At 40.7% G+C, this 27342-nt stretch overlaps 1 protein-coding gene across 1 annotated transcript in view; it reads left to right on the top strand.

Moving 5' to 3' along the window:
• lmbrd1 (LMBR1 domain containing 1) overlaps nucleotides 1-27342 on the top strand; it is a 297592-nt gene that overhangs the window by 68896 nt on the left and 201354 nt on the right. Inside the window, exon 4 of the mRNA XM_072558080.1 lies at nucleotides 21035-21132. Coding sequence (XP_072414181.1) covers nucleotides 21035-21132 — 98 coding nt within the window. The remainder of the gene's footprint in view (nucleotides 1-21034; nucleotides 21133-27342) is intronic.

Below are 27342 nucleotides of genomic sequence, written 5' to 3' on the forward strand. Positions count from 1 at the left end.
TAATTTTGTAAACCTTTATAAGGTCACCCCTCAGCCTCCGACGCTCCAGGGAAAACAGCTCCAGCCTGTTCAGCCTCTCCCTATAGTTCAGATCCTCCAACCCTGGCAACATCCTTGTAAATCTTTTCTGAACTCTTTCCAGTTTCACAACATCTTTCCGATAGGAAGGAGACTAGAATTGCACGCAATATTCCAACAGTGGCCTAACCAATGTCCTGTACAGCCGCGACATGACCTCCCAACTCCTGTACACCATATTCTGACCAATAAAGGAAAGCATACCAAACGCCGCCTACACTATCCTATCTACCTGCGACTCCACTTTCAAGGAGCTATGAACTTGCACTCCAAGGTCTCTTTGTTCAGCAACACTCACTAGGACCTTAGCATTAAGTGTATAAGTCCTGCTAAGATTTGCTTTCCCAAAATGCAGCACCTCGCATTTATCTGAATTAAACTTCATCTGCCACTTCTCAGCCCATTGGCCCATCTGGTCAAGATCCTGTTGTAATCTGAGATAACCCTCTTCGCTGTCCACTACACCTCCAATTTTGGTGTGATCTGTAAACTTAATATTTCCACATGCCAGATGTGGATTTACTCTCAAACAACCGTATCCAATCTACATGCTCCACTTCCTTCTTAATACTGTGGTAGTTAGACTCCGCCCCCCCCACCCCCCCGTTTAGTACTTTCACCTGAGAACTAACCTTTTCTTTATCCATTAATAACTTGAAATTATGGTCACTGTTCCTGAAGAGCTCCCCCACTGAAACTTCAGTCACTGAGCCAGGCTCATTCTTCAATACCAGGTCTATTATGGCCCCTTCCCTAATTGGTCTATTTATATATTGTTTCAAAAAACTGTCCTGGACTTTTCTAACAAACAGCCCCATCGAAGCTCCTGGCATTAAGCTGACGTATTGCTCTGGTTCCCACCTCCCCACCCGCCACACTCATTTAAACCCTCCCAAGTCCCAATAGCAAACTTTTCTGCCAGGATATTGGTGCCCCTCCACTTTGGATGTAACCTGTCCTTATATAGGTCCCACCTTCCTCAGAATTAATTTCTAATTATCCGTAAACCTGAAGCCTTCTCAAGCTCTTTAACTGTACAACCTTCCTATTCTCAACTTCATTGGCACGTGGCATAGGAAATCATTCCAAGATTGCAACCCTAAAGGTCCTGCTTTTCAACTTCGTACCTAACTCCGTGAACTCTGTTTGCAGGGCCTCATCTCTTTATTTCTACCCATTTTGTTGGTACCAATATGGACCATGACCTCTGACTGCTCACCCTCCTCCTTCAGAAAATCCTGTGCCCATTCAGAATGGATTCCTGATGAAGGGCTTTTGCCTGAAATGTCGATTTTCCTGCTCCTCGGATGTTGCCTGACCTGCTGTGCTTTTCTAGCATCACACTAATCTAAACTCTGGTTTCCAGCATCTGCTATCCTCACTTTTGCCAAAGTCCTATGCTCTGAAATCACCTTGTAAGTGTCCACTGCCTTTCTTTTCTCTTTTGTACTTTAAGATGTTCCTTAAACCTTTGTCTTTGATGTGGAGGAGCTCGTGTTGGACTGGGATGGACGAAGTTAAAAATCACGCAACACCAGTGCTCTAAAAACTAGTGCTTCTAAATAAACCTGTTGGACTATAACCTGGACTATAACCGGAAAGATGTTGTGAAACTTGAAAGAGTTCAGAAAAGATTTACAAGGATGTTGCCAGGGTTGCAGGATTTGAGCTATAAGGAGAGGTTGAATAGGCTGGGGCTGTTTTCCCTGGAGCGTCGGAGGCTGAGGGGTGACCTTATAGAGGTTTACAAAATCACGAGGGGCATGGATAGGATAAAGAGACAAAGTCTTTTCCCTGGGGTGGGGGAGTCCAGAACTAGAGGGCATAGGTTTAGGGTGAGAGGGGAAAGATATAAAAGAGACCTGCGGGGCAACCTTTTCACGCAGAGGGTGGCACATGTATGGAATGAGCTGCTAGGGGAAGCGGTTAAAGCTGGTACGATTGCAACACTTAAAAGACATCTGGTTGGGTATATGAGTAGGAAGGGTTTGGAGGGATATGAGCCGGATGCTGGCAGGTGGGACTAGATTGAGTTGGGATATCTGGTCGGCATGGACGAGTTGGACTGAAGGGTCTGTTTCCGTACTGTATATCTCTATGACTCTATGGTGTTGTGTGATTTTTAACTCTTGTCTGTGATGAAGCTTCTGCCCAACTGTTCTTGTACCTCCTCCTCTGTCTTTGTGCCAGATTTTCTTTTGTAATGCTTCTGTGCAGGTGGTTGTGATATTGGTACTTGTGTTGAAGATATTATACAAGTGCAGCTTTCTTTTTAACAGTGGGGCTGTACCAGGGCATGGTTTATCCCTGTCAATGGAAAGACCTAGCATCTTAAGTTATTTGGGATACTGTGTTGAGCGATATGATTAGTACTGCCTGCTACATTTGTGCCTGGATTTATCTGAAATAAATGTTGAAATTGTAATGAGTTTTGGAAATTGAACATGATTAGATTAGATTAGATTCCCTACAGTGTGGAAACAGGTCCTTTGGCCCAACAGGTCCACACCGATCCTCCAAAGGGTAACCCACCCAGACCTATTTCCCTCTGACTAATGCACCTAACACTGTGGGTGATTTAGATTGGCCAATTCACCTACCTGCACATCTTTGGACAGTGGGAGGAAACCAGAGCACCCGGAGGAAACCCACACAGACACAGGGAAAATGTACAAACTCCACACAGGCAATCACCCAAGGCTGGAATCGAACCTGGGTCCCTGGTGCTAAGAGGCAGCAGTGCTAGCCACTGTGCCGCCCAAACATAAATTACTATTTATTACAAATAGTTAGACTTTAGCTGCAGGCAAATGGTTACAAACTATCAGCATATAACACCAGCAATTAAAATAGCTAGTTCAGTCTACTTTTTTTAAAAATAAAAAAGAACAGATTTTATGGAATGTCACATTGAAATTGGTGTAGAATGACTCCAAGAATATTTCACGCCTCTGTTACAATTGGAGTTGTCTGCAGTTGGCATCCATAAATATGCGCCCATTTGAGTCACACCTTTTCTAATCCAATTCCCATACATGCAGCCTGTAGCACTTTTTCTCATTCATCACTGAGACTAATTAGACAGTTCCTACCTGTTGTCCTAGTTAAGCGTTTTAAAGCATCCAGTGAAGTAGAACATATTCCTAGCATATTTGAGCCTGAGATATTTAGGAAAATACATTCATTGTCCCAATATGAATCCCAGGGATAGTAGAATTCCTTGGTTTAAAATAAGTCTGCCTTTTTCACCCAGGGGGAACATTTAAAATGTTTCCATCGACGAAGTCAGTAAGGATCCTGGCTGGAAAAGAATCTGATACCTTTAATTAACTTCATCTTAGCCAAACTTTTCATTCTTTGAATTTCTCAACTAGAAGGGGGTACTCATGAAGTGGAGGGAAGTAGAGTTACAGTCCATGAAGTTGTTAGTTCTCTAGATTTATACATTTCAATTTTTTAAGGAAATGATATCTTGTCATGATTTGAGTCTTTGCCGACAGTAAAAGACCTGAGCAAGAACTACTTTCGTCACCATCACCTCCCTCCTTCATCTACCTATCGTCTTCCAAGCAACCCCCCAACCCCCAACTTATCTCAGCCCCCTTGGCCCACCCCCCCCAACCCCCACATTCCTGATGAAGGGCTTCTGCCCAAAACATTGACTCTCACTCTTCGGATGCTGCCTGACCTGCTGTTCTTTACCGGCGCCACACTTTTTGTTTCTGATCTCCAGCATTTGCAGTTCTCTGTTCCTCCTAAGATTCTGCTAGACTGAATGCTTTAAATAAAAAGCTGTGTGTGTTCCCAATAAATAGCATGGCAGCTAAAGATGACCTGTGCATGCACAAATAACTCCCGTGATGCCAGTCAGCTGCAACTGTATACCAGTTGGTAGTACGCATCTGTGCATGGGAGGGTGATATCACAAGTCAGATGAACATTGTTGGCAATACACTGGCTACTGTTACCAAACGCTTGTATTCCAGCAACTCTGGAAATATTTTATAAAATCTTTCCAAACACAGCAATTATCTTGCATTTAGTTACTTTTCACTGAGAGCACACATTGATCAGGAAGTAAATACTTGCAGAACCTGTTCGACAAAACAGAACTTGCTAGAGAAACTCAGTGGGTCTGGCAGCATCTGTGGCGAGAGAGAATTGTTCATGTTTCAAGTCCAATGATTATTCTTCAATTTGAAATGGTAACTCTGCTTTCTTTCCACAGATGCTTCCAGACCTACTGAATTTCTCCAGCAATTTCTGTTTTTGTTTCAGGTCTTCAGCATCCTCAGTTCTTTATTTTATTTGTTATAGCTGTTTAGGTGATGAATTGACAAGAACAAACAAAATGTCCATTCATACTGTAACTAAAATATTACATTCAGTTACATTGTACCCCAAATAAAGCACGTACTCATTACAGGCAGTTGTCAAAAACCTGCCCGACCAGCCATTCCTAGATCTTCTGTTTTCTGTGAGGTGTCAGTGGTTGAAATGGGTTGCGTTGTTCAGCTGCCAAATGGTTAGAGAGTGCACTTCTGCCGTTTTGGAGTGGACATCACAGCTATGGCAGTGATTGTCTTCCAATTGAGAGTTAGTCTCGACTCAGTTCTGTGAAAAAATGTAGTAGGCATCTGCCGTTCAATCTCTTTGCTGTGTCAGAACACTGCAACGCTGCGTTTCTGCACGTGTAAAGCCTTTGTGCCATATTGATGATAAACAGTCAGAAAACAAACCCTGCTGGTATACAGGTGTTTGTTGATATTATTATACAGATACGGTTATGTAAAGAGAGTAATAGGAGGCTTGAGTGAAGCCTCAAGAGTGGCAAAAAGAAATTAGGCAGAAACATCTGTTTCTGTGGTAGAAGTAATTTTATGACCATGCAAAACATAATTTAGGTTACGGCTAGCTCCTAAATTGAATAATCTCTTAATCCACATTGTTGAATCTCTGATCTAAATATGTGGAATTGAACTCCGGAAAGACAGAATTGCATCAAAGCTGAATATAGATTCCATGGTCAGGCTGCTTTTGTTATGATGTGGAGGTGCCAGCGTCGGACTGGGGTGGACAAAGTTTACTTTTATTATGTAAGAGAATTTGACATTACTGTTCTTTCCTCTTGCAGCACATCCCAAATCCTACCCCCTTCACCATATTCAGTGGAGGCAGTGAGGCAGATGGCGAGTTTTAGGCAATTTAGAAGTGTGAACCACGACCCTGTTTACCTCAGGTCACATTGTTCCAGAATTTGCAATCATAATTGTAAATCAGCCATTTGCCATAATTAAAGCTGTGAAACTAACAGGAACCTTTTCCATCCATACAATGCAGTGTTAAATGTGGAAATCCAAATATTGTTGCTCATGATTTTTTGCTTCTCCATAGGGTGTATTGGTGGGTTCCCACAGATGCAAATTTTCAGAAATCACATGAAATTCTGCTTTTGCATTTACAGTTTTACTTTACAAACGCTAGATAAAAGTTGTCCCTTGTTGAATGGGGTGTAACTAAGTTGATGACAGTGTTCATTGTTCGTAATTTATTATTGAACAAAACATCTATCACTGAAAAGTTAATTATTATGTTTGTGGAATCCAACTTTGATTTATTCACTGTTGGTTTCATAAAGTTCAGCTAACTTGTGTGCTTGGAGATAGGCCTGCAAATGCTAGAGAAGTCAGTCGATAAAGTGTGGCGCTGTAAAAAGCACAGCAGGTCAGGCAGCAACTGAGTAGCAAGAGAGTCGAAGTATCGGGCATAACCCTTCACGATTGCTTGGCTGATTATTGTGGCCAATTTAACCACTTTTCTTCCCCTTTTTTTTTAAAGACCCATTTAGTTCTTGAAGGTTTTTAGTATTAAATTTGGTGATAGAATTCAAAACTCTATCGCTATCATGACATGGTTTTTAAAGAATTTTATGGTTCATCTTCCACATTAAACACTTGCGTGTGACTTTATCTTTATTTTACTTGCTGTAAAATTATTAAAAAGTAAAGGAAATTCGGAGCTTTTTTACTTCCTAGTTTGCTACAATGTGAGAGGCTTCTTGATTGTAATTGACAGTTTAATCTACTGATGACTTTGCCGTTGACCACTGGAGAGCCCTTTGAGTTGCTGCTGGAATTAAATTAACGTCAGGAAAGGCAAAATGCATGCTATTGGCTGCTTTCTGCTAAATGGTGAATGTCACTGACTTCAAAATCTGGTTTAATTGGAAGCATACTAGCTTTTGGAGCGCCGCTCCTGATGAAGGAGAGGCGCTCCGAAAGCTAGTGTGCTTCCAATTAAACCTGTTGGACTATAACCTGGTGTTGTGAGATTTTTTTAACTTTTGTATACCCCAGTCCAACACCGGCACCTCCAAATACAAAATCTGGGCCATTGTTGTTGACTGCATTTTACTACTGATGATTATTACTACCAGTGTTGTAATGTGAGGCAATGGCCCAGTGGTATTCTTGCTGGACTGTCAATCCAGCGATCCAGGTAATTTTCTGGGAACCTGGGCTCGAATCCCACCATGACATATCTTGGAATTTGAATTCAGTTCAAAAATCTGGAATTAAGAGTTCTAATGATCATGAAGCCATAGCCGATTGTCAGGAAACACCCATTTAGTTCGCTAGTGCTGTTTAAGGAAGGAGACTGCCATCCTTACCTGGTCTGGCCTCCCTATGTCTCTGGACCCACAGTAATGTGGTTGCCTCTTAACTGCTCTCTGGGTCAGTTAGGGATGGGCAATTAATGCTGGCCTAGCCAGCAGCACCCTCAGCCCACATATGAAAAAAAAAATAAAAATAAACCGAAAGAACAGAAACAAAAATAGAAATTGGAGGAAAAGCCCAGCAGGTCTGGGAGAGAAGTTGGACTTAACGCTTTGGGTCCAGTCAGGAAGATTTTGAGGAAGGGTTACTGGACCAAAAATGTTAACTCTGATTTCTCAGAACGTGGTGGGTGCAAAGTGTTCCAGGTACCCACAACCCTCTTCTTCTTTACGCAGAGGGTAGTGGGTGCCTGGAACGCATTGCCAGTGGAGGTGGTAGAGGTAGGTATGATAACATCATTTTAAGATGTATCAAGACAGATGCATGAATGGGCAGGGAGCAGATGGATACAGACCCTTAGAAAATAGGTGATGAGTTTACTTAGATTACTTACTTAGATTACTTACAGTGTGGAAACAGGCCCTTCGGCCCAACAAGTCCACACCAACCCGCCGAAGCGCACCCACCCAGACCCATTCCCCTACATTTACCCCTGCACCTAACACTATGGGCAATTTAGCATGGCCAGTTCACCTAACCTGCACATTCTTGGACTGTGGGAGGAAACCGGAGCACCCGGAGCAAACCCACGCAGACACAGGGAGAATGTGCAAACTCCAATACCGGCACCTCCAAATACAAAATCTGGGCCATTGTTGTTGACTGCATTTTACTACTGATGATTATTACTACCAGTGTTGTAATGTGAGGCAATGGCCCAGTGGTATTCTTGCTGAGGCGGGAATTGAACCCGGGTCTCTCGTGCTGTGAGACAAGGTGCTGACCGCTGTGCCACCATGTCGCCCACTTAGACAGAGGATCTGGACTGGCGCAGGCTTGGAGGGCCGAAGGGAATGTTCCTGTGCTGTAATTTTCTTTGCTCTTTGCTCTCTGTTCTCTGTTCTCTTCACAGATACTGCCAGACCTGCTGAGCTTTTCCTGCGATTTCTGTTTTTGTTTGTCGTACTTACTGATGCAATCCCACAACAAATGACGCCATGTCATCCATTTTGGTAATTACAGAATAGATAAACTCAAGTTGATTGTTGAATAAGCTGATCAGCATGAGAAGTAGCAATATTCATTCAATGACTTCTGGGTTCTTAACTTTTATGAACTGTCTGTTCACTAGCAAATGTAGATATAGGCTGACACATCAACACTGTTCTGTGCTAGGCACGAACTGATTATTTAAAGACCGACACATTAATATCCAAGATAGCTGAGAGCATTGATAATATACTCTACACAATTGACTGTGCTAATGTGATAAAAGCTGGTCAGGCATTGCTCCTGGAGTGATATTATATTTTGATCATTTTTACTATCTCCAAATTGAACTGTAAGATGTGGTCCTGTGCCTGTTAATTATATTCTAGGCTTTTAACTGCCTCTCGAGAGCAGCAGAAAAACCATGCAACTGGTTCATTCTCTTGCCGGACAGTAATTGAAGCTTTCATAACTTTAGACTGAATGGTTAAAATGTTTCTGGTTCACCTTTTCTCATCTTGCTCATTATATGTTCATATTCTACACTATCCTTTAAAATTGAAAGTTCCACCTCAGCTTGCTATCATTCTATGTCCTAGCTCATTGTACCATGTTAATCTATTTTAAATTAAGCTTAGTATTTGAAACAATGTGTGAAGCAGAAAAGCCAGATTACTATTTTGCATGATAATCCTGTATCAAAACTGGTGAATTTTCAAATGCTTTTGAAGAATCTGCAGATTGGAAGCTATAGAGACTTGGCATTGCTTAGTTGACACCGACTTGTTAAGTAGAATACTTGCATTCAAGTGTTATGACATATACATAGAGAGAAAATTTGCATCTCCAGGTGAGTTATAGGTACAATTTGATTTTGTACTTTGGAGACTGAGGGTGAAGAAGAAACCCGAGTTCCCAATTCTAATCACTACCCAGTATTCTAGCTGTACAAATAATGCTGAGAATAGGAGTAGACATTACTCCCATGTAAGTCATTGATTACATAATCTGTTAATACTTGTTTATGTTGACAAACATGCAAAGATGAGCCATTTAATTTCTAACCTTCCCATTACGTTATGGGAAAAGGATGAAGGAAATGGCAGCAATATCTGTGTTTTATTGACAAAGGTGACAACTGGGCAGGGACTGGAGCATAACCCAAGCCACATTCTATTTACAAATATTGTATGAAAAGATTTGGTGTTTGGATTGTTAACTTGGGAAATATTACATGAGTATGGCATGTTTTCTAGGTGCAGCTTTGTACTTGTAACCTTATTCTCTTTAAAACCTTTTATTAATTAGCACAAAAGTTCTTAAATATAATGCTGAAGGTCATTCAGCCATGTGACAATGCTGCTCCTTTAATAAGGTTATGGTGTCCTTGGCTTTGTTTTTCCAGAGAGGTCGTAAAAGACACAGACTCTGAAAAGTCTAAATTTGAAGGGTTTTAGGGCCAATTAGATTATAGTTAACAGATACTGCCTCAGGCAAAAGGCTTTTAAATTTAAAAAATCACTTGTACAATGAAAGGAGAATGGCCAGTTCTCCCAGCTCAGCTTTCCCCCTGGTTTGGTTCGGTTAGCATGCAGTATTGTTGTAAAAGCTGCCGGACCCAAAGAAGAAGGTCCATACTGATCCTCCTCTCTCTCTGACATCTCTCTTGTAAGATCCTGTGTTTGATTTTACCTTTTGTACCAAAAGATGTTTATAGGGATTGTTGCAAGTATTTCGAACAGCATCATTAAGTTGAGGTGATCTGTTGAGTTTTCGGACAGGTTAAGTTATTCAGTATTCTGTTCTCTTTTGTTTGTGTTTCATTTGGTAATCTTGTAAAGAAATTCTGTTTTGTTTAAAACTAAGTGAACTGACCAACTAATTCCCCCCAGAATATCTGCTTTACACTTGCTTAAAACAACTTGCAAAGTAAGGGTCTGGGCTACTTTCTTGAAGTGTTTTGAGAGGGTCTGGCCTGTTCCATAACACCCACAACTGTTTGACTGCTGCATCAGTATTTCGGTAAAGCTAACATGCCATAACTCCATGGCTGTGCTGTTTAAAACTTTGAAAACGTGTAACGTTTCAATGAATTTTGTTTGTTTCATAAAAATAATTTTGAAGTTGAAGGCGTTTAAGCTGTTTAATTACATGTGTACGATTTCTTGCCAAAATAAAGTGAATTTCGTTCTTTTGGTGAAATTTCATTGTATTTTTTAAAAATGCTAAGTTTAGTTCATTTAGTTCATTATGAATCTTGCACTCTTTTCGGCTTCTTATTCAAGTTGCTAATGTGGATTGACATAAATTTAACTATTGGAGGATTTTACAATTTTCAAAAATCCATCATATGAACAGCACTATCACTTAATGCTGGATGCGAAAGAATTAAATATGAAAGTGCGAAAAATGTTTGTATGACTATGATTTGAATACTTGCTAATTCTCTGGAGAGCAAGTTATTTCAGGTGTGCAGTTGAGTAATCACCAAGTTGGAGTGAGTTCCAAAAGAGCTGCTGAGGCAGTTTTTGGGTTGTTTGTGTAGTTGGAAAGGTCTGCATGAACATCTGGATCCAGAAACTTAATTTGCATATTCTTCAGACGCTACCCAGAGGGTTAATGGGCAATAGGTCTACAGAGCCCAGGATCTTGGCTTTCAGATCTCATCATGAAGTAGATTGCATTGTGATAGGAACTGACACAGGTTAGGGCTTCAGATTCCAAATATGTTATTGGATTGGATTGTGTGTCTGGGGAAAAAAAGTGTTAAAGTACCTATTCGAGATGGCTCTTACTGACTCGACCTGTAAGCCTCTCTTGGTTTGTCCTGGCGATCGTACTCTGTGGTAGTCTGGATTATAAAACTATTACAGTTTAGTTTAAATTATTACCTTTATTTACCAATGTCATCAATGTTACACTATAACATAGAAACCTACAAGCCAGGCTTGAGCTAAGGTTCTAAAACCATTAGCAGAGTAGTGGTGCCAGCTCTTACCCCTAAGATCTCTCTCAGGCTACTCTCCTTATTGCTACAAACAAACTGTCTTTATACAGAATTTGGTATTAAAATTACAAAAACCCCACATGGCCTTAATCAGATAAGCAGCAATAAAATGGCAAAAGTTTGCAGAGGAAGAGAAACTCATTGACAGGTCTGAGTATGCTTGACTAATTAAGCTACATGCACATCAAAGTGGGAAACCTTGATCCAGCCAAACCCAAATAGCTGATTGCTTTGGATAGGTAACCTTCCCCATAACGAGGGTCTAGTCCATAGCTGGAGAACCTTTTCATGTTGGAAGGCCACATTATGTTAGTTGTAATCTAATAAGGCCGCATCCAAGAAACTTCAATTATATATTCTTCAAAATTCACAGTTTTTTAATTGTGGCGGTTAGTCTGTGAGGATTATTTTGTTGAATTTTCTTTTACTCTCTGGTATTTTAAATACATTCATTTTAAGATTAAAATAAAAATAATAAAGGACGAAAAAACATACTAATAAAAAATAAAAGATTTGTTCTGCAAACTTTGGATTCATTCAAAAGGCCACATAAAGGCCTAGAAGGCAGCAGGTTCCCCACCCCTGGTCTAGTCTAAATGTGGGAAAGGTCATGAGGTAATCTTGCTCAGCTAAGATGTCCAGTATCAATGTTCTACAAGATGGCTTTTTCCTTTAAAATCATCTTAGATCCCCAGAATGCAAATTAAATTCATAAATCTTCTCGGATCTCGAGCTCCAGGGAACAACACACAAACATTCAATCCATGACAAGCCAGTATTCAGTCAAATCAGACCACAAAGAGTTAAATCTTTCCCCAGCTTCTGTCCTGTCTGTTTCTCTCTCTCTCTCTCTCTCTCTCTCTCTGTCCCTTGAACCCTTCAGTCAGTGAATGTAATTTACAGAAGAATGTTTTCTCTCTCTCTCACTCACACATGAACATCTTCCAACTTCCTTACTGTGAGAGTTTCAGCCTTTGTGTTTTCCTCGCCTGTAAGGGTAATGCGACATTCACATTCCAGAACAGTCAAGATGAGGGAGCTGGGTTTCATAAATTCAAATCTGCTCAATGTGGTATACATGAAAATGTATCAGGGTTGTTCTATTACGTGCATATTCCACTCAGCTTGTTAAATTACAAGTCCTTTCCAATTGAGTATGAGTTTTGTTAAGAGTCTTCGATATAGCCAGAATTTTTAGTTATCTAACATTCCACTATGAAATATGCGTGCCTTCAGCCCCGGGGTGAGAAGGAAGTACTGCCACGCATTCCACAAGTGAACAAATGTTATCACCTTATTTACACAGATCCATTGACGCTAAGAACAGATGTCCCCAATTCTTCTGAACAAATACCCCACCCATGATCAAACACTTTCCTGCATTTCTTTAGCAGATGTGTAACATGTAAGGCTACAAACTTTCTCAAAAGGACAGGTGGGTTTCATTCTATGTTGAGACTTTAATGGAGTAGCATGTAACAAAGTCACAGATCTCGGGAATACCTTGTGGCGGTCAAAAGTGATGTTGGCTATTTGATGGTAGGTTATAGACCTTTGGAAGTATTATTAAAATCAGAAGTCTCAGGTTATAGTCTAACTGGTTTATTTGAAATCTTAAACTTTCGGAGTACTGCTCCTTCATCACCTGAAAGCTTGAGATTTCAAATAAACCTGTTGGACAGTAACCTGGTGTTGTGTGACTTCTGACTTTGTCCTCCCCAGTCCAACACCGGCACTTCCAAATCTTAGTTTTGAAGTGGGAGAGATTAAAGTTAGGAGAATTGCCACTTGGGCACTCTGAGTTGGAGGATGGGAAAGATGTGGGCTGGTAACCCTTTGATTTCAAAGCACTGTGATCAGGAAGGAAATTAAGATGTGGAAATTGTGTAGTGTGACAATGCTGCTCCCTTAACAAGGGTATGTTGTCCTTGGTTTCTTCAAGAGGGGTTGTAAAAGGTCGAGGTTCTAATTTGTCTGGGATTAGGGATCTTTACTAAAGGCTAGCAGATATTGCCCAAAGCAACAGTCAGGGAAAAGGGCTTTTAGGTTTTTTTAAAAACAGTTGTACAATGAAAGGGGTGTGGCCAGTTTTCCCAATTCAGGGATTTATTTTAGTTTGGTTTGAGTTTTAACAAGCAGTCTGTTCAAAGCTGCTGGTCAAAGAAAGTTGCTGCAGTGAGAAGAGGTTCCATGCTTCAGCCAGTGATCCCTGCATGATTCCCTCTGCAATCTCTCTCACATCTCTCTTATAATAATGTGTTTGAATTTACAACTGTTTTTACCAAGGGATGTGTTTTGGGGGATATTGCAGGAAATTGGAACAACTTTTTTGTTAAGTTGCAGGGTTATCACGTCAGTTGGGTTTTAAATAGGTGTTAATCTAAATTCTGTTTTCTTTTGCTGGTGTTTCATTTGGTGTTGTGTAAATCAGTTCTGTTTTACTTGAAGCCAAGTGGTTTGACCAGCTGCATCACTCCTGGAATATCCATCTTATATCTGCTTAAAACAACTAGAAACGTTAGGGTCTGGGCTACTTTCTTGAAATGTTTTGAGGGGTCCATAATAGTGGCCAGACACACAGGAGAGTTGCAAAACAGATCTTGAGGTAAAGACCAAGACTATTAACGCACAAACGTAGACAAAAGGAAAAAGCAAATACAGACAGAAAAAGGAGCAAAGCACCTTATGAAAAGGTCAGTTTTCTACATTGGCATAAGAGCAAAATCAAATTCATGGGATCTTGGGAATTTTTGTGAGCGGGACTTAAAATGGACAGAATCTTAAAAGTGGTGCATTTACCTCTGGTTTGGAAAAGTGGTGAGAATTTGTGTCAGAGGACCAGACCATAACAAATATTATTAGTTGCTTGGTTAAAATGGACTGTGCCATGAGCAGAGTAGGAAAGGGTTCATAGACAAGCGCCTCTTTATTTTTGACCCTATCTGAGGACCTTGTTTAGAATAAGGCTGTTGGTGAATGTGACTTGAGGGCCAAATTCATTAAATGGTTTAGTGACAGATCCTACTTTCTCAGGCCAAGTTATACAACCTCAGCTATACACATTTTGCCATGTGTGAGTGGTAAGTGACTTGAGTGCTCCTGCATTAACTATTTAAGCCTATTTCATTGGACCAAACATTTGTTGGATTTATTTTTAATTTATGATGGTTATGATTTGTATTAAAGTAAGTTTCAAACTGTGAAATTTTGTTGATAATTTCTTCATCCGGTGCGGGGGGTGGGGGGGGGGGAGGCGACGGTGTCATTGGGATAATTTAGTTACTGTGTATACATGAGGTAATAGTTGATTTTGTGTAAAGTGGACTCCCTCACCCCCCAAAAAAATTTTAAATTTTCAGATATTTCAATTTTAAATTGATCACTGACTTTTGACTAAAATATTCTGAACTCTATCTATTTATTGTCAGCTTGCCGTGTTTGCCACAACCTGACTCACCCCTTCTCACCAACTCTCTTTTGGTGCTTCCCTGTCGGACCCTCCAGCTCACTGCTTTCCTAGGTGAGGGAAAGTTGGGCGAGGTGGAGAGAAACCAACATCCTTGACTAAATTATTTCTACTCCTTGAGAGTATTACTTGTGTATAAATTGAGCTTTGCCTAATACCAAGTTGTCTTTTACAGTATTTTAGTTTTGATCCTCACTGAGATTATAACTTGTTCCTATTAATTACATTCTTTTAAAATGTTATTCAGGATAATGTCATTGTGAATAAACTTCTAATTGTCTGGTGAGGGGAATATTTCTACTTGTTTTCCCTATTTATAGTCTCCAGGTTTCTCTTAACTTCTGTCCTTCAGATTAAGCATCCACTTATCTGATCCCGATTCTTTCACAGGGATATGGGTGTTGTATGTTCGGTCAGCAATTGACCAAACCTTATTTCCAAAGAGGCATTAAAGGGTTAAGAATGGGATAACATGAAAAGGATGATATTTCTTGGGATGGTTTTTAAATGTGTACCGCAGTAACAAAAAAAACCTAATTTCGCTGCAAATGTTTAACTGATTTGAAAGTACTGAGAGCCCAATAATGAAGTTACCATAGCTGAAAGGATTGTGGGGAGGTGGGTGGTGCGCATCACAGCAGCGTAGATTTTTGAGTTGTGGGGCTTGGAGAGAATAATCTTTTGATGTTAATATGGGAATTATGGATGGGAAAATGGGATGTAGTGCTTGTAAAGGAAGTATTGGGTGGAGTTTTAAAGAAAATTATTGTAATAAAGATCCTAATTGCAATTCACATGTTTTCTAGTCTCTGCTAATTGTTAGATATTTTAATTTTGCTGCTTCCTAGTCTGCATGTTTTTTGGCAATCAATTTGTGCATAGTAAGCTCCCACAAACAGTAATCTACTCTGTCTCACCTATCTTTATTGACATTCTTGGATACAATTTAACATTATTTCAAGTTAAGATAAGAAAGATCAGAGTGTGGTGACTAAACTCTTTTGGAAAGATATTTGAGAGTTTGTACTGATGAACCCATAAAGGATCGGATGAATGCACATAAGTGGGGGAGGGGGGGGGACATGTAATGACAGATCTTCAATTGTATTTTATTAGAACGCTGAATTGATATTTGTGTTAAGAGATTTGCAAATACGGGCTATATGTGATTGAGGTTCTGAACATTTGAAGAGGCCAAATTCTGTCAGGTTTCTGGAGGTCCTTACTTGTATTCTGGCAACCTAATTCTATGTTCATCTGAATTTTTGAAGCTGAGGAGTGATTTGATTTGATTCCATTAACAGAAAACCATAAAACCATGTTCATGAACTAATGGGCCATTATAATGGACTGTTCAGTCACTTCTGCATTTTCTAAAGCTACAGTATTGCCTGTTGTATTAAAGCAACTCACCATTAAACTTGGACAACTGCAAAATTTGATGCTATTTGCTTTATACTCTGAGATTGAGGTGGAATGGTTATGGAATAATAATTATTCTAATTATACTGTTACTATGGACATGATGAAAATGTAATTTCTGTGCTGTTTTATGCACCTTACTGTGTGAATAAGCGCTATGAATGGAATGTCATCCAAAGCCTGTGTAGATTTAACTGGTGTGTGCATAACAATCTTGGCTTTGCTTTTGTTGGCAAAGTTTGTGGTCTTTTTGTAACAGCTGGACAACAGTAGTAAATGATAAATGTATCTGGAGATATTGGTCAACATTTTTGCCTTTATTGATGGAATTAATTAGATATTTTATCAAATACTGTCTCCTAAGCCTTTATTATTGGTGTGTTATATTGAACGAAGTGGGACAACCTGCTGTTTTATACATTCCCATCGAGTGTAAATATTCATGCTTGCATGATGAATATTATTTGTTAAACTCCCTAAGCCATATGCTGGTGGTGTGTTGCATGGGGTTATAGTATCCCATTTGTTCCCAGATGAGCCAGCTGGGATTGGAAGGGTTATTAATAGAGGAGAGCAAGTTTTCTCCAAATAACATTGAATGTCAGTTTATTTAATATCCTGTATGTTGTTTTGAAGGTTTAGTGCTATGACAGATGGAAAGGAATGTGCATTAAAACTGCCTCTATCAGCATAGCCATGTGTCAACAAAACCTGCTGTCTAGGAAGACACAATCTGAATAACATAACTTTGCTTTAATATTTAATTGAATCATCATTTGGGTTGTGTTGAATTTAAAATACTTTATTTAAAGATAACCAAAGTATAATTAATTTAGTAAAGCTGTCTGAGATGCTTTCAAGTATAGATTTTCCTTGTCCTAGGTTGGTGCTGTGTTGTTGCTTCTTGGAGTCAGTTAGATCCCATACAATCCTGTACATGTTTTGGAGTCATTCGATTTTCTGCTTCTTGTGCCTCCCTGCCTTTTAACCCTATCCAACCTTGTTTGTCTCCCGTGCAGCTAATCAGAGTTGTCCAGTCTTCTGTATAGAAATGATTTGGATGCGAATGTAGGAGGTATGGTTTGTAAGTTTGCAGTTGACACCAAAATTGTTAGTGTAGTGGACAGTCAAGAAGGTTATCTCAGAGTACAATGGGACCTGGATCAGATGGGTCACTGGGCTGAGGGGTGACAGACAGAGTTCAATTTAGATAAATGTGAGGTGCTGCATTTTAGAACGGCAAATCAGGGTAGGATTTATACACTTAATGGTAAGATTCTGGGGAGTGTTGCTGAGCAAAGAGACCTTGGAGTGCAGATTCATAGTTCCTTGAAAGTAAAGGCGAAGGTAGACAAGATAGTGAAGACAGCATTTGGTACGGTTGCCTTTATTGGTCAGTGCATTGAATTTAGGAATTGGGAGGTCATGTTGAATATCCATAGGATATTTGTTCAGCCAATTTTGGAATATGTTTGGAGACTAGTTCTGGTCTCCCTGCGATAGGAAGAATGTTGTGGAACTTGAAAGGGTTTAGAAATGATCTACACGGATATTACCTGGGTAGAGGTTTTGAACTATAGGAAAAGGCTGAATAGGCTGGGGCTATTTTCCCTGGAGCGTTGCAGTCTGAGGGGTGACTTTTTACAAAATCATGAAGGGCATGGATAGGGTGAATAGACAAGGTCTTTCCCCAGGGTGGGGAGTCCAAAACTAGAGGGCATAGGTTTAAGATGAGAGGAAAAAGATTTAAGAGACCTAAGGGATGAGGTTTTCACATAGAGGTGGTGTATGCATGGAATGAGCTGCCAGAGGAAGTGATGGATGCTGGTACAATTACAGCATTTAAAAGGCATTTAGATAGGTATATGAATAGGAAGGGTTTAAAGGGATATGGGCCAAATGCTGGCAAATGGGACTAGATGAATTTAGGATATCTGGTTGGTGTAGACACGTTAGATAGAAGTGTCTGTTTCCATGCTGTTCAGCTCTGAGTGTATGACCTGCCTAAGCCTTCTTGTCTGTGTTTAGTGTTGTTTTCCTTGTTCTTTTTGCTCTTCCCCAGCTCTCTTATATCTGTTAACTTTGTCGTTTGGGTTAGTGTCCCAACAGTCCTTGCCTGATGGTAGCTTCTACATTCTCTTTAATCTCTCTTTTGAAGACTTAGCACTGTTGCATTAGTGCTTTAAGTCTGTAGAGATGGCCAGCTGGAACCTGTTCAACATGTCCTTATCCTTCTCTGTCTCCATTGCAAATGACCATTGTGATTTTATGGTTATTGCTTTTATCAGTTGCAATTGGAACTTGCTAAATACAAGGTGGTGATCTGATCCGACATCAGTACTTCATAGGAATGGCTGACATCTGCGATTAATGGCTCTTGTTCATGGTCCTGCCAGCTGGAGACCTCCATGTCATTTTGTGGATGTGCTTGTGTTTGATGAAGGTATTTGCAGTGCTGAGGCTATTTCTATTGCAAAAGGCCAGCTGACACTTGCCATTTCCACTGTGTGCCTGCTGACCATGGGGCATTAAGGAATAAAGGTCAAAGGCAGATATATGAAATTAGACTGCAGATCTCATTGAATGGTGAAACCAGCTCGAGGGGCTGAATGGCCTACTCCTATTCTTATATTCTTGCATTTAGATATAATTTGCCTGACAAAGACTTGGATATAAGTTTGAGAAATAAATATTACAATGTATGCAGTATTTCACAAAGGTGAACAGAATGACAAAGGAGAACAGGTAGCTTTGATAGTAAAGAATAGCATAGGATATTAATGAGAAACGATATGGCCTCGATAATGAAATAGAATCAGTATGGATAGAAATTAGAAATAGCAAGTGTCAGAAGTGTTGATGGGAGTAATTTATAGACCTCTAATGTTATTACAGCATTGAACAGATCGTTAAATGATAAATCATTCATTTTCTTGAGATGTTCTTTTGTTTAAAGGAAGTACCAGCATTTTCCAGAGGTTTGTTCAATGTTTGACTTTCTAGTCGATAGCTAAAGGACTTGTGACAAAGGCAATGCATTAATTGTTTGGGGGGGTATTTAATTTTCCTACAGATCAAGACAATTAAATTGGCAAGGATGGTCTAGAACATGAGTTAGACCATAAGACCATAAGAAATGGGAGCAGAAGTAGGCCTCTGAGCCTGCTGCACCATTCACAAGGAACATGGCTATTCTGACATTCCTCATGTCCAAATTCTTGCCCTTTACCCACAACCCTTCATACCCCAACTGATCTATTACTTATCTGTCTCTGCCTTAAATGTACATAAGGACTCACCCACCCCCCCCCCCCCCCCACCACCCCCACCTCCCCACCCCCCAGCACTCTGTAGCAAGGTGTTCCAAAGACACGCAACCCTCCAAGAGAAGAAGTTCCTCCACATCTCTGTCTTAAATTGGTGCCCCTTATTTCTGAGACTGTGCCCTCTGGCCCTAGACTTTCCCATGAAGGGAAACATCATCTCAAGCATTTATCCTGCCAAGCCTCTTAAGAATCCGCTATGCTTCAATTAGATCACTTCTCATTCTTCTGAGTAGAGTCCCAACTTGTTTAGCCTTTGCTGTTACGACAATCCCTCCATACTGGGGATCATCCTTTTGAACCTTCTCTGAACTGCCTCCAATGAAATGATATCTTCCCTTAAATAAGGGGTCCAAAATTTCTCACAGTATTCCAGGTGTGGTCTTACCAGCACTTTGTACTGTTGCAGTAAGACTTCCTATGCTATACTCTATCCCACATGAAATAAAGGCCAATATTCAATTAGCCTTCTTGATTACCCACTACACTATTAGGTTTCTGTGTCCTGTGCACAAATACCTCCAAGTCTCTTTGTATTGAAACATTTTATGCTTTTGGTGGCTCAGTGGTTAGCACTGCTGCCTCACAGTGCCGGGGACCCAGGTTCGATTCCCACCTCGGGCAACTGTGTGGAGTTTGCACATTCTCTCCGTGTCTGCGTGGGTTTTCTCCGGGTGCTCCAGTTTCCTCCCACAATTCAAAAGATGTCCAGGTCAGGTGAATTGGCCATGCTAAATTGTCCATAGTGTTAGGTGCATTAGTCAGGGCTAAATATAGGATAGGGGAATGGGTCTGTGTGGGTTAGTCTTCAGATGATTGGTGTGGATTTGTTCGGCCAAAGGACATACTTCCATACTGTAGTGAATCTAATCTAAAAAAACACACTTCCAATATGAATGATTTCAGTTTTCCATTATACTCTATTTGCCAACTTTTTGCCCACTCAGCCCATCAGTATCTCTTTGAAAACTGTTTGTATTTTTTCACAGAGTTCACAGAATGTGTTATTATCCCAGCTGATGGTAATACCTGCCATTTCAGATCTCTGAATAAAACTTGGCTATACTCTAACCCTGTCTAGTCTCCTGTCAGTGTCATTCTACAGCACTTTGAATAGTTAGCTGCTTTCAAAATTGATCAAGGCAGTCCATTTGCTACATGTTAGATGCTATCTCTTAATAGAAAAAATACATTCATCCATGGCTTAACATCTGTGCTTATTTCCTAAGCAATATATCATTGGTAGCAACATATCATGTTTTAAATTTTTATCTGTTATTGCATGCTCAATTGTAACATAAAGTATTATGATTCATTTGAAACTTCTTTTTGATCAAGTCATTAAAGTCTTTGTTTACATCTTAGTTGCTGATTTTCAATGGATTAAATCATTATATTTTTATATTTTTATAATTTATATTTTTATATAGTTTATATTTTTAATTAGTGTTCTGAAACTAAAATTTAAATCCAATTAGCTTATACGGCCAGGTTGATACTTTAGTTTCCAGGAAGAACTAGTTGAGGAGAATTGGAGTTATATAGAATCATAGAATCTGAGAATCCCACTGGACTCAAAACATTTTTTTTCTTTGCGGATACTGCCAGTCCTGCTGAGTTTCTGTTTATGTTTCAGATTTCTAGCATCTATGGTTCCTTTGTTTATTTCAGTTGGGGAAGATTTGAATTTTTCTTGACTAACTGGGAGAAATGTTTTGTGGTCTCTCTAAATCGATAGGAGTCAGTTACATGTTAGAAATTCTCCCTGGATGTTTCTGTTAGAACAGCATTTGTAGTGTCAGTTCAAAAAATCTAGATACTGGACTGTCAGAATCCATTTGAAGAGTCTATATGAGAATCACAAAGCCATCTGAAGAAGAGATTGCTCCTGCTCCATGTCAACAGATTTTTATGATTATATTGTGAAATTGAGTTTAGAATCTCAGAGCTTAATTTCTATACTCTTTTACAGCCTTGTATTCAATCATCCTATTTTGCGTCTTCGTCTGGATCCCATTTGTCTACTTCTACTATGAAGACAAGGAGGATGAAGATCCCAATAAGTGTTCTGTAAGTTTCTGGAAAAGATGTAAAAGAATGATTTCGTGGTTTTTAATGTAATGTTACTGTGGAACCAAGGTTAGATCTTAAAGATATGATGACAAGAAAGCACTCATAGATACAAAGTTAAAAAGGGATAGTTTCCAGTTCAAAAGGAAGATGAAAAGACTATTTGTTTCAAAGAGTTTAAGACCTCCTTGAGGTATACAGTTTAAACCTGAAACCATATTTGTTAAGTTGGTATTGTGGTACATGAAGCAGAAATGAATAATTCCAATGCACTTCGTGTTTGCTGTGTTCTGATAAAATATTGATTTAAAACTATCAGGTATTCTTCCTTCCTGAGAAGCAGAGTGCGTACGTGAAATGAGTTGTCAGAGGAAGTGGTGGATGCTGCATAATTACAACATTTAAAAGTTTAGAGGGATATGGGCCAGGTGTTGGCAAATAGGACAAGATTAATTTAGGACCTCTGGTCAGCATGGATGAGTTGGACCAAAGAATCTGTTTCCATGCTGTGCACCTCTGAGTCTAAGTGTGGAACTCTCTTCACAAAACGCAGTAGATACTAGCACGGTTAATTCAATTTACATCTGACATTAATAGATTTTTGTTTAACATGCATATAAAATACTGTGGATCTGTGAAAGGTGGATGGTGTTAAGATCCATATCAGCCTTGATTTCATTCAGTTCTGAGGAAGAGTCATACTGGACTCAACACTAACTAGAATTACATAATATAGAAGAGGCACTTTGGCCATCAAGTCTGCACTAACAAAGAATAACTCTACATCTACTGTAGTCCCATTTTCTAGCACTTGGTCCATAGCCTTGAATATTATGACATTTCAAGTGTTCATCCAGGTACCTCTTTACAGGTTGTGAGGTTTCCCATGTTAACTGCACACCCAGACAGTGCATTTCAGATTCCCACGACCCACTGGGTGAAAATAATTTTCCTCAAATCCCCTCTAAATATCTTGTCTTTCATCTTAAAATTATGTCCCCTTGGTCTCCCCTCTGATAAAGGGGAGCAACTGCTTTCTATCCACCCTGTGCATGCCTCTCATAATTTTATATACCCCAATCAGGACCCCTCGCTGCCTTCTCTGCTCCAACAAAATCAACTCAAGCTTACTTATAGCTAAATTACTCCATCCCAGGCAACATGCTGGTGAATCTCCTCTGCACCCTCTTTAGAGTAAGAACATCCTTTCCATAGTGCAGTGACTAGAACTGCATATGATACTTGAACTGTGACCTCGCCTAAGTTTTGTACAGCTTCCTTTCTCTTGTTGTGGTTAGAGGGGTGGGGTTCAAGGGCAAAGGTGTGGGAAGTGGAGGAGGTGCGCTGGACTGCATATTGACCAAACCGGGGATGAGGTGTGGGGAGAGAGATGGTCCTTGAAGTAGGACTCCTACTTCAAGGACCCCCCCCACCCCAAAGCTTGTGATACTCCAGCAAATCTCCTCCAATTTCCACACCTTCGCCCTTGAATCCCATCCCTCTAACCACAACAAGGATAGAAGCCCCAGTCCTCACCTTCCACCTCATCAATCTTTGGATACAAAGCATTTGTGCCACCTACAGTCAGACCCCACCACCAGAGATATATTTCGCTTCCCACCCCTATCAGTATTCCAGAGAGACCATTCGCTCTGCGACTTCCTTGTCAGATCCATGCCCCCAATCAAGTGACCCTCCACTCCTGGCAAGATACCTTACCACAGCAAGAGGTATAAAACCTGTGCCCACATCTTCCCCCTCACCTCCATCCAAGGCCCCAAAGGATCCTCCCATATCAGGCAGAGATTTTCCTGCACATCCAGATACCTCATCTACTGTGTCCGTTGCTCTCGATGTGGTCTCCTCTACATTGGAGAGACAGGACGCCAACTTGTGGAACGTTTCAGAGAACATCTCTGGGATACGTACACCAAACAAGCCCTCCGCTCTGTGGTCGACCACTTCAACTCCCCCTCCCACTCTGTCAAGGACATGCAAGTCCTGGGCCGCCTCCACCGTCAAATCCTGCCCACCCGACGCCTGGAGGAAGAATGCCTCATCTTCCACAATGGGGCCCTTCGACCACACAGCGTCAAAGTCAAATTCACCAGTTTCCTTATCTCCCCTTCCCCTACCTCATCCCACATCCAACCCTTCAACTCGGCACCTGACCCACCTGTCCATCTTCCTTCCCACCTATTTACTCCACCTTCTGCTCTGACCTATCATCCCTGACCTGCATCTACATATTGCCTTCCAAGCTACCTCCCCCACCCCCCCCCCTCCTATTTGTCTCTCAGCCCCCTTCCCCTGCCCACATTCCTGATGAAGGGCTTATGTCCGAAATGCTGACTCTTCTGCTGCTCGGATGCTGCCTGACCTGCTGTGTTTTTACAGCACCACACTTTTCGAATTTGATCTCCTGCATCTGCAGTCCTCATTTTCTCCCAATGGAGTTAAGTGTCCTGAAAACCTACTTAACTCTTGTGGATTTGTGGGCAAACATCTAAGAATCCTCTGATCTTCTGAGAGTCTTGCCTTTTATTGAGTGCTTTTTTGTCTTGTTACTTTCAAACTGCATCATCTCACACTTTTCATGGTTTTTCCATTTTCCATAGATTGTGGCACAGCTGCTGAGTTTATCCAACCTTTCTGTTTGTTTCATAATTCAAGTGGAGCAGGCTTTAAGGGAGTAAATAAGTCTTCCTTATGATTTGTTTTTGCTTCAGAAATGTCAAATGCTCTTGAATATTCAGGTCTGTTCAGTCAATTTACAACTCTGTCGAGAATTTTACAGTCCTCAACTGTTAGGTTATAGGTGTGGGGTCTTGGGGGAGATTTATAAAATTTCCAGAGTTGTCTTCCCACCATTCTTCTGCATTCTCTTGACTTGGCCACAAAATATTGTGGACCATTTGAGGTCCCAGCCTACTTCCCAGATGGCCTTAAAATTGAGGTTAGTGGGAGGAGTTTAGAGATTGGGGCATGCCTGGCAGGTCTCTCTGCTTGGGCTTCAAGCAGGAAGAGGTGATGAGCTTCACTTTTAGGGCCCACTGTACCGATTTGTCATTCTGTCAAGGTCTGCTCCTGTGTCATGCTCCTTCCCAAGAACTATAAAAAGCAGAAGAAAAATATCTATACAGCTTTTTCAGGAAAAATGGGTACCCAATAAACACAATCCGTCAATTCCTCAGAAACAACCCCAAACAAGCAGACACAACACAACCAAAACTATAGCTACATTCCCTTACATCAAAGACATATCAGAAATGACTTCCAGACCACTCAGACCCCTTGGCATCATGGTAACCCACAAACCTACCAGCACACTTAAACAGCGACTAATGAACCTAAAGGATCCATTAGATACCATCAGCAAAACTAACATCATTTACAAGATACAATGCAAGAACTGTGAAAAACACTACGTCGGACAAACTAGCAGGAAACTTACCACCAGGAACACCAACTGGCCACCAAAATATACGACCCACTATCACTAGTTTCCGTACGTACACCCAAACAAGGACACCACTTTGATTGGGACAACACACATATCCTATGATAGGCAAAACAAAGACACGACGAGAATTCTTAGCAGTATGGCATCCTAACCAGAACTCCATCAATAAATACATCGACTTAGATCCTATCTACCTTCCCTTGAAAAAAATAACTGGAAATGACATCACCCACTTTAAGAAACCAAGACCTATAAGTAGAGAGGAGGGACATAGCACCAATGCTTTACCAGAGACTCTCACTGATGATGTTACCTAGTATGGTGACGAAACGTCTGAAAGCAAACCTTCACACTCAGTGAGCTAACTCACAGACTTACCTTGTTCAAGTTTATAAAATCATAAGGGGCATAGTTAGGATGAATAGACACTGTCTTTTCTCTGGGTTGGGGGGAGTCCAGCACTAGAGGGCATAGGTTTAAAGTGAGAGTGGAAAAATTTAAAAGGCACTTAAGGGGCAATTTTTTTCATGCAGAGGGTGGTGTGTTTGTATGGAATGAGCTGCCAGAGGAAGTAGTGGAGGGTTTCGAGGGATATGGGCCAAATGATGGCAAATGAGACGAGATTAATTTAGGACATCTGTTTGGCATGGACAAATTGGACTGAAGGGCTTATTTCCATACTATGCAGCACTATGTCCTCATAAGTTTTGGTTCTACTACTTGGCCATTGTAAAGCTGCTTGGTGTTGAGTAAAACAATCATGTGTCTCCCTCAATAAAAATATTTTGCCTCTTATTATAGTTGAATGAAATACTGCCAAACTGGAACATAGCTGTGTGCTTTCATATTCCTGTAACTTGGTACATTATGCCAGCAGCAGTATCTGCCTACTTGTGAGACCATTTGCTATTTAATGAGTTCTGTTGGGTATTCAAGGAGGAACATCCTTTGTTTGGGAAAGGAAGAAATGCCTCCTTGAAAGATGACTCCTGTCATTCGATAACTGTTGTGAATTGAAATAGCATTTTTCTAGTTATGGGCATGCCAACTTTTGTCTATTATCCATTAAATGTTTAAGGCTCTACAAATTCGGGTGTGTTTTATTTTAATAGATCACTCTCTAGTGGTAAGTACAGGCAATGTTAGTTTAAAAAAAAATGCCTTGCGCATTCTGTGGTTCAAATTAAATTTAAAATGCATTGCATACAAGGCCACAGGCCAAGTGTTAGACAGTGGAACAAGGATAGATCGGTGCTTGATGTTGGGCAAAGTGCCTCTTTCCATGCTGTAAAACTCTATGATTCTTAACTTTCAAGAACAAAGGATTGTTCTTAACGCTGCGCAACCACAATTTTTTTTGTGGATAAAGAACAGAAGTGGACATAGTATGTTGTGTGTTGGCAACATAGCTCACTTTTAACCAAGAACGTTTCTATACTTTACCTTTCTCAGGATTGCTTTACCTGTTTCCTTAAATATTGATTATTCTTTATCACCGATGTCTACTTATAACCCCAACAGCAATCCAAAAGTATATTTTCTGGGAGGCTCAAGCCACCACTTAAATTTGTTTAGATTTGCATGATCTATAGCAGCTTGTGGGCTGTGTCATGTCTTAGAACATAGAACATAGAACAATACAGCACAGAACAGGCCCTTCGGCCCACGATGTTGTGCCGAACTTCTATCCTAGATTAAGCACCCATCCATGTACCTATCCAAATGCCGCTTAAAGGTCGCCAATGAATCTGACTCTACCACTCCCACGGGCAGCGCATTCCATGCCCCCACCACTCTCTGGGTGAAGAACCCACCCCTGACATCTCCCCTATACCTTCCACCCTTCACCTTAAATTTATGTCCCCTTGTAACACTCTGTTGTACCCGGGGAAAAAGTTTCTGACTGTCTACTCTATCTATTCCTCTGATCATCTTATAAACCTCTATCAAGTCACCCCTCATCCTTCGCCGTTCCAACGAGAAAAGGCCGAGAACTCTCAACCTATCCTCGTATGACCTACTCTCCATTCCAGGCAACATCCTGGTAAATCTTCTCTGCACCCTCTCCAAAGCTTCCACATCTTTCCTAAAGTGAGGCGACCAGAACTGCACACAGTACTCCAAATGTGGCCTAACCAAAGTCCTGTACAGCTGCAACATCACCTCACGACTCTTGAATTCAATCCCTCTGCTAATGAACGATAATACTCCATAGGCCTTCTTACAAACTCTATCCACCTGAGTGGCAACCTTCAAAGATCTATGTACATAGACCCCAAGATCCCTCTGTTCCTCCACCTGACCAAGAACCCTACCATTAACCCTGTATTCCGCATTCTTATTTGTTCTTCCAAAATGGACAACTTCACACTTGGCAGGGTTGAACTCCATCTGCCACTCCTCAGCCCAGCTCTGCATCATATCTAAGTCCCTCTGCAGCCGACAACAGCCCTCCTCACTGTCCACAACTCCACCTATCTTTGTATCATCTGCAAATTTACTGACCCACCCTTCGACTCCCTCATCTAAGTCATTAATAAAAATTACAAACAGCAGAGGACCCAGAACTGATCCCTGCGGAACTCCACTTGTAACTGGACTCCATGCTGAATATTTACCATCTACCACCACTCTCTGACTTCGACCGGTTAGCCAGTTTTCTATCCAATTGGCCAAATTTCCCTCTATCCCATGCCTCCTGACTTTCCGCATAAGCCTACCATGGGGAACCTTATCAAATGCCTTAC

This window comes from Chiloscyllium punctatum, chromosome 3, assembly GCF_047496795.1.
Source record: "Chiloscyllium punctatum isolate Juve2018m chromosome 3, sChiPun1.3, whole genome shotgun sequence".
In the NCBI taxonomy this organism is placed as follows: domain Eukaryota; kingdom Metazoa; phylum Chordata; class Chondrichthyes; order Orectolobiformes; family Hemiscylliidae; genus Chiloscyllium; species Chiloscyllium punctatum.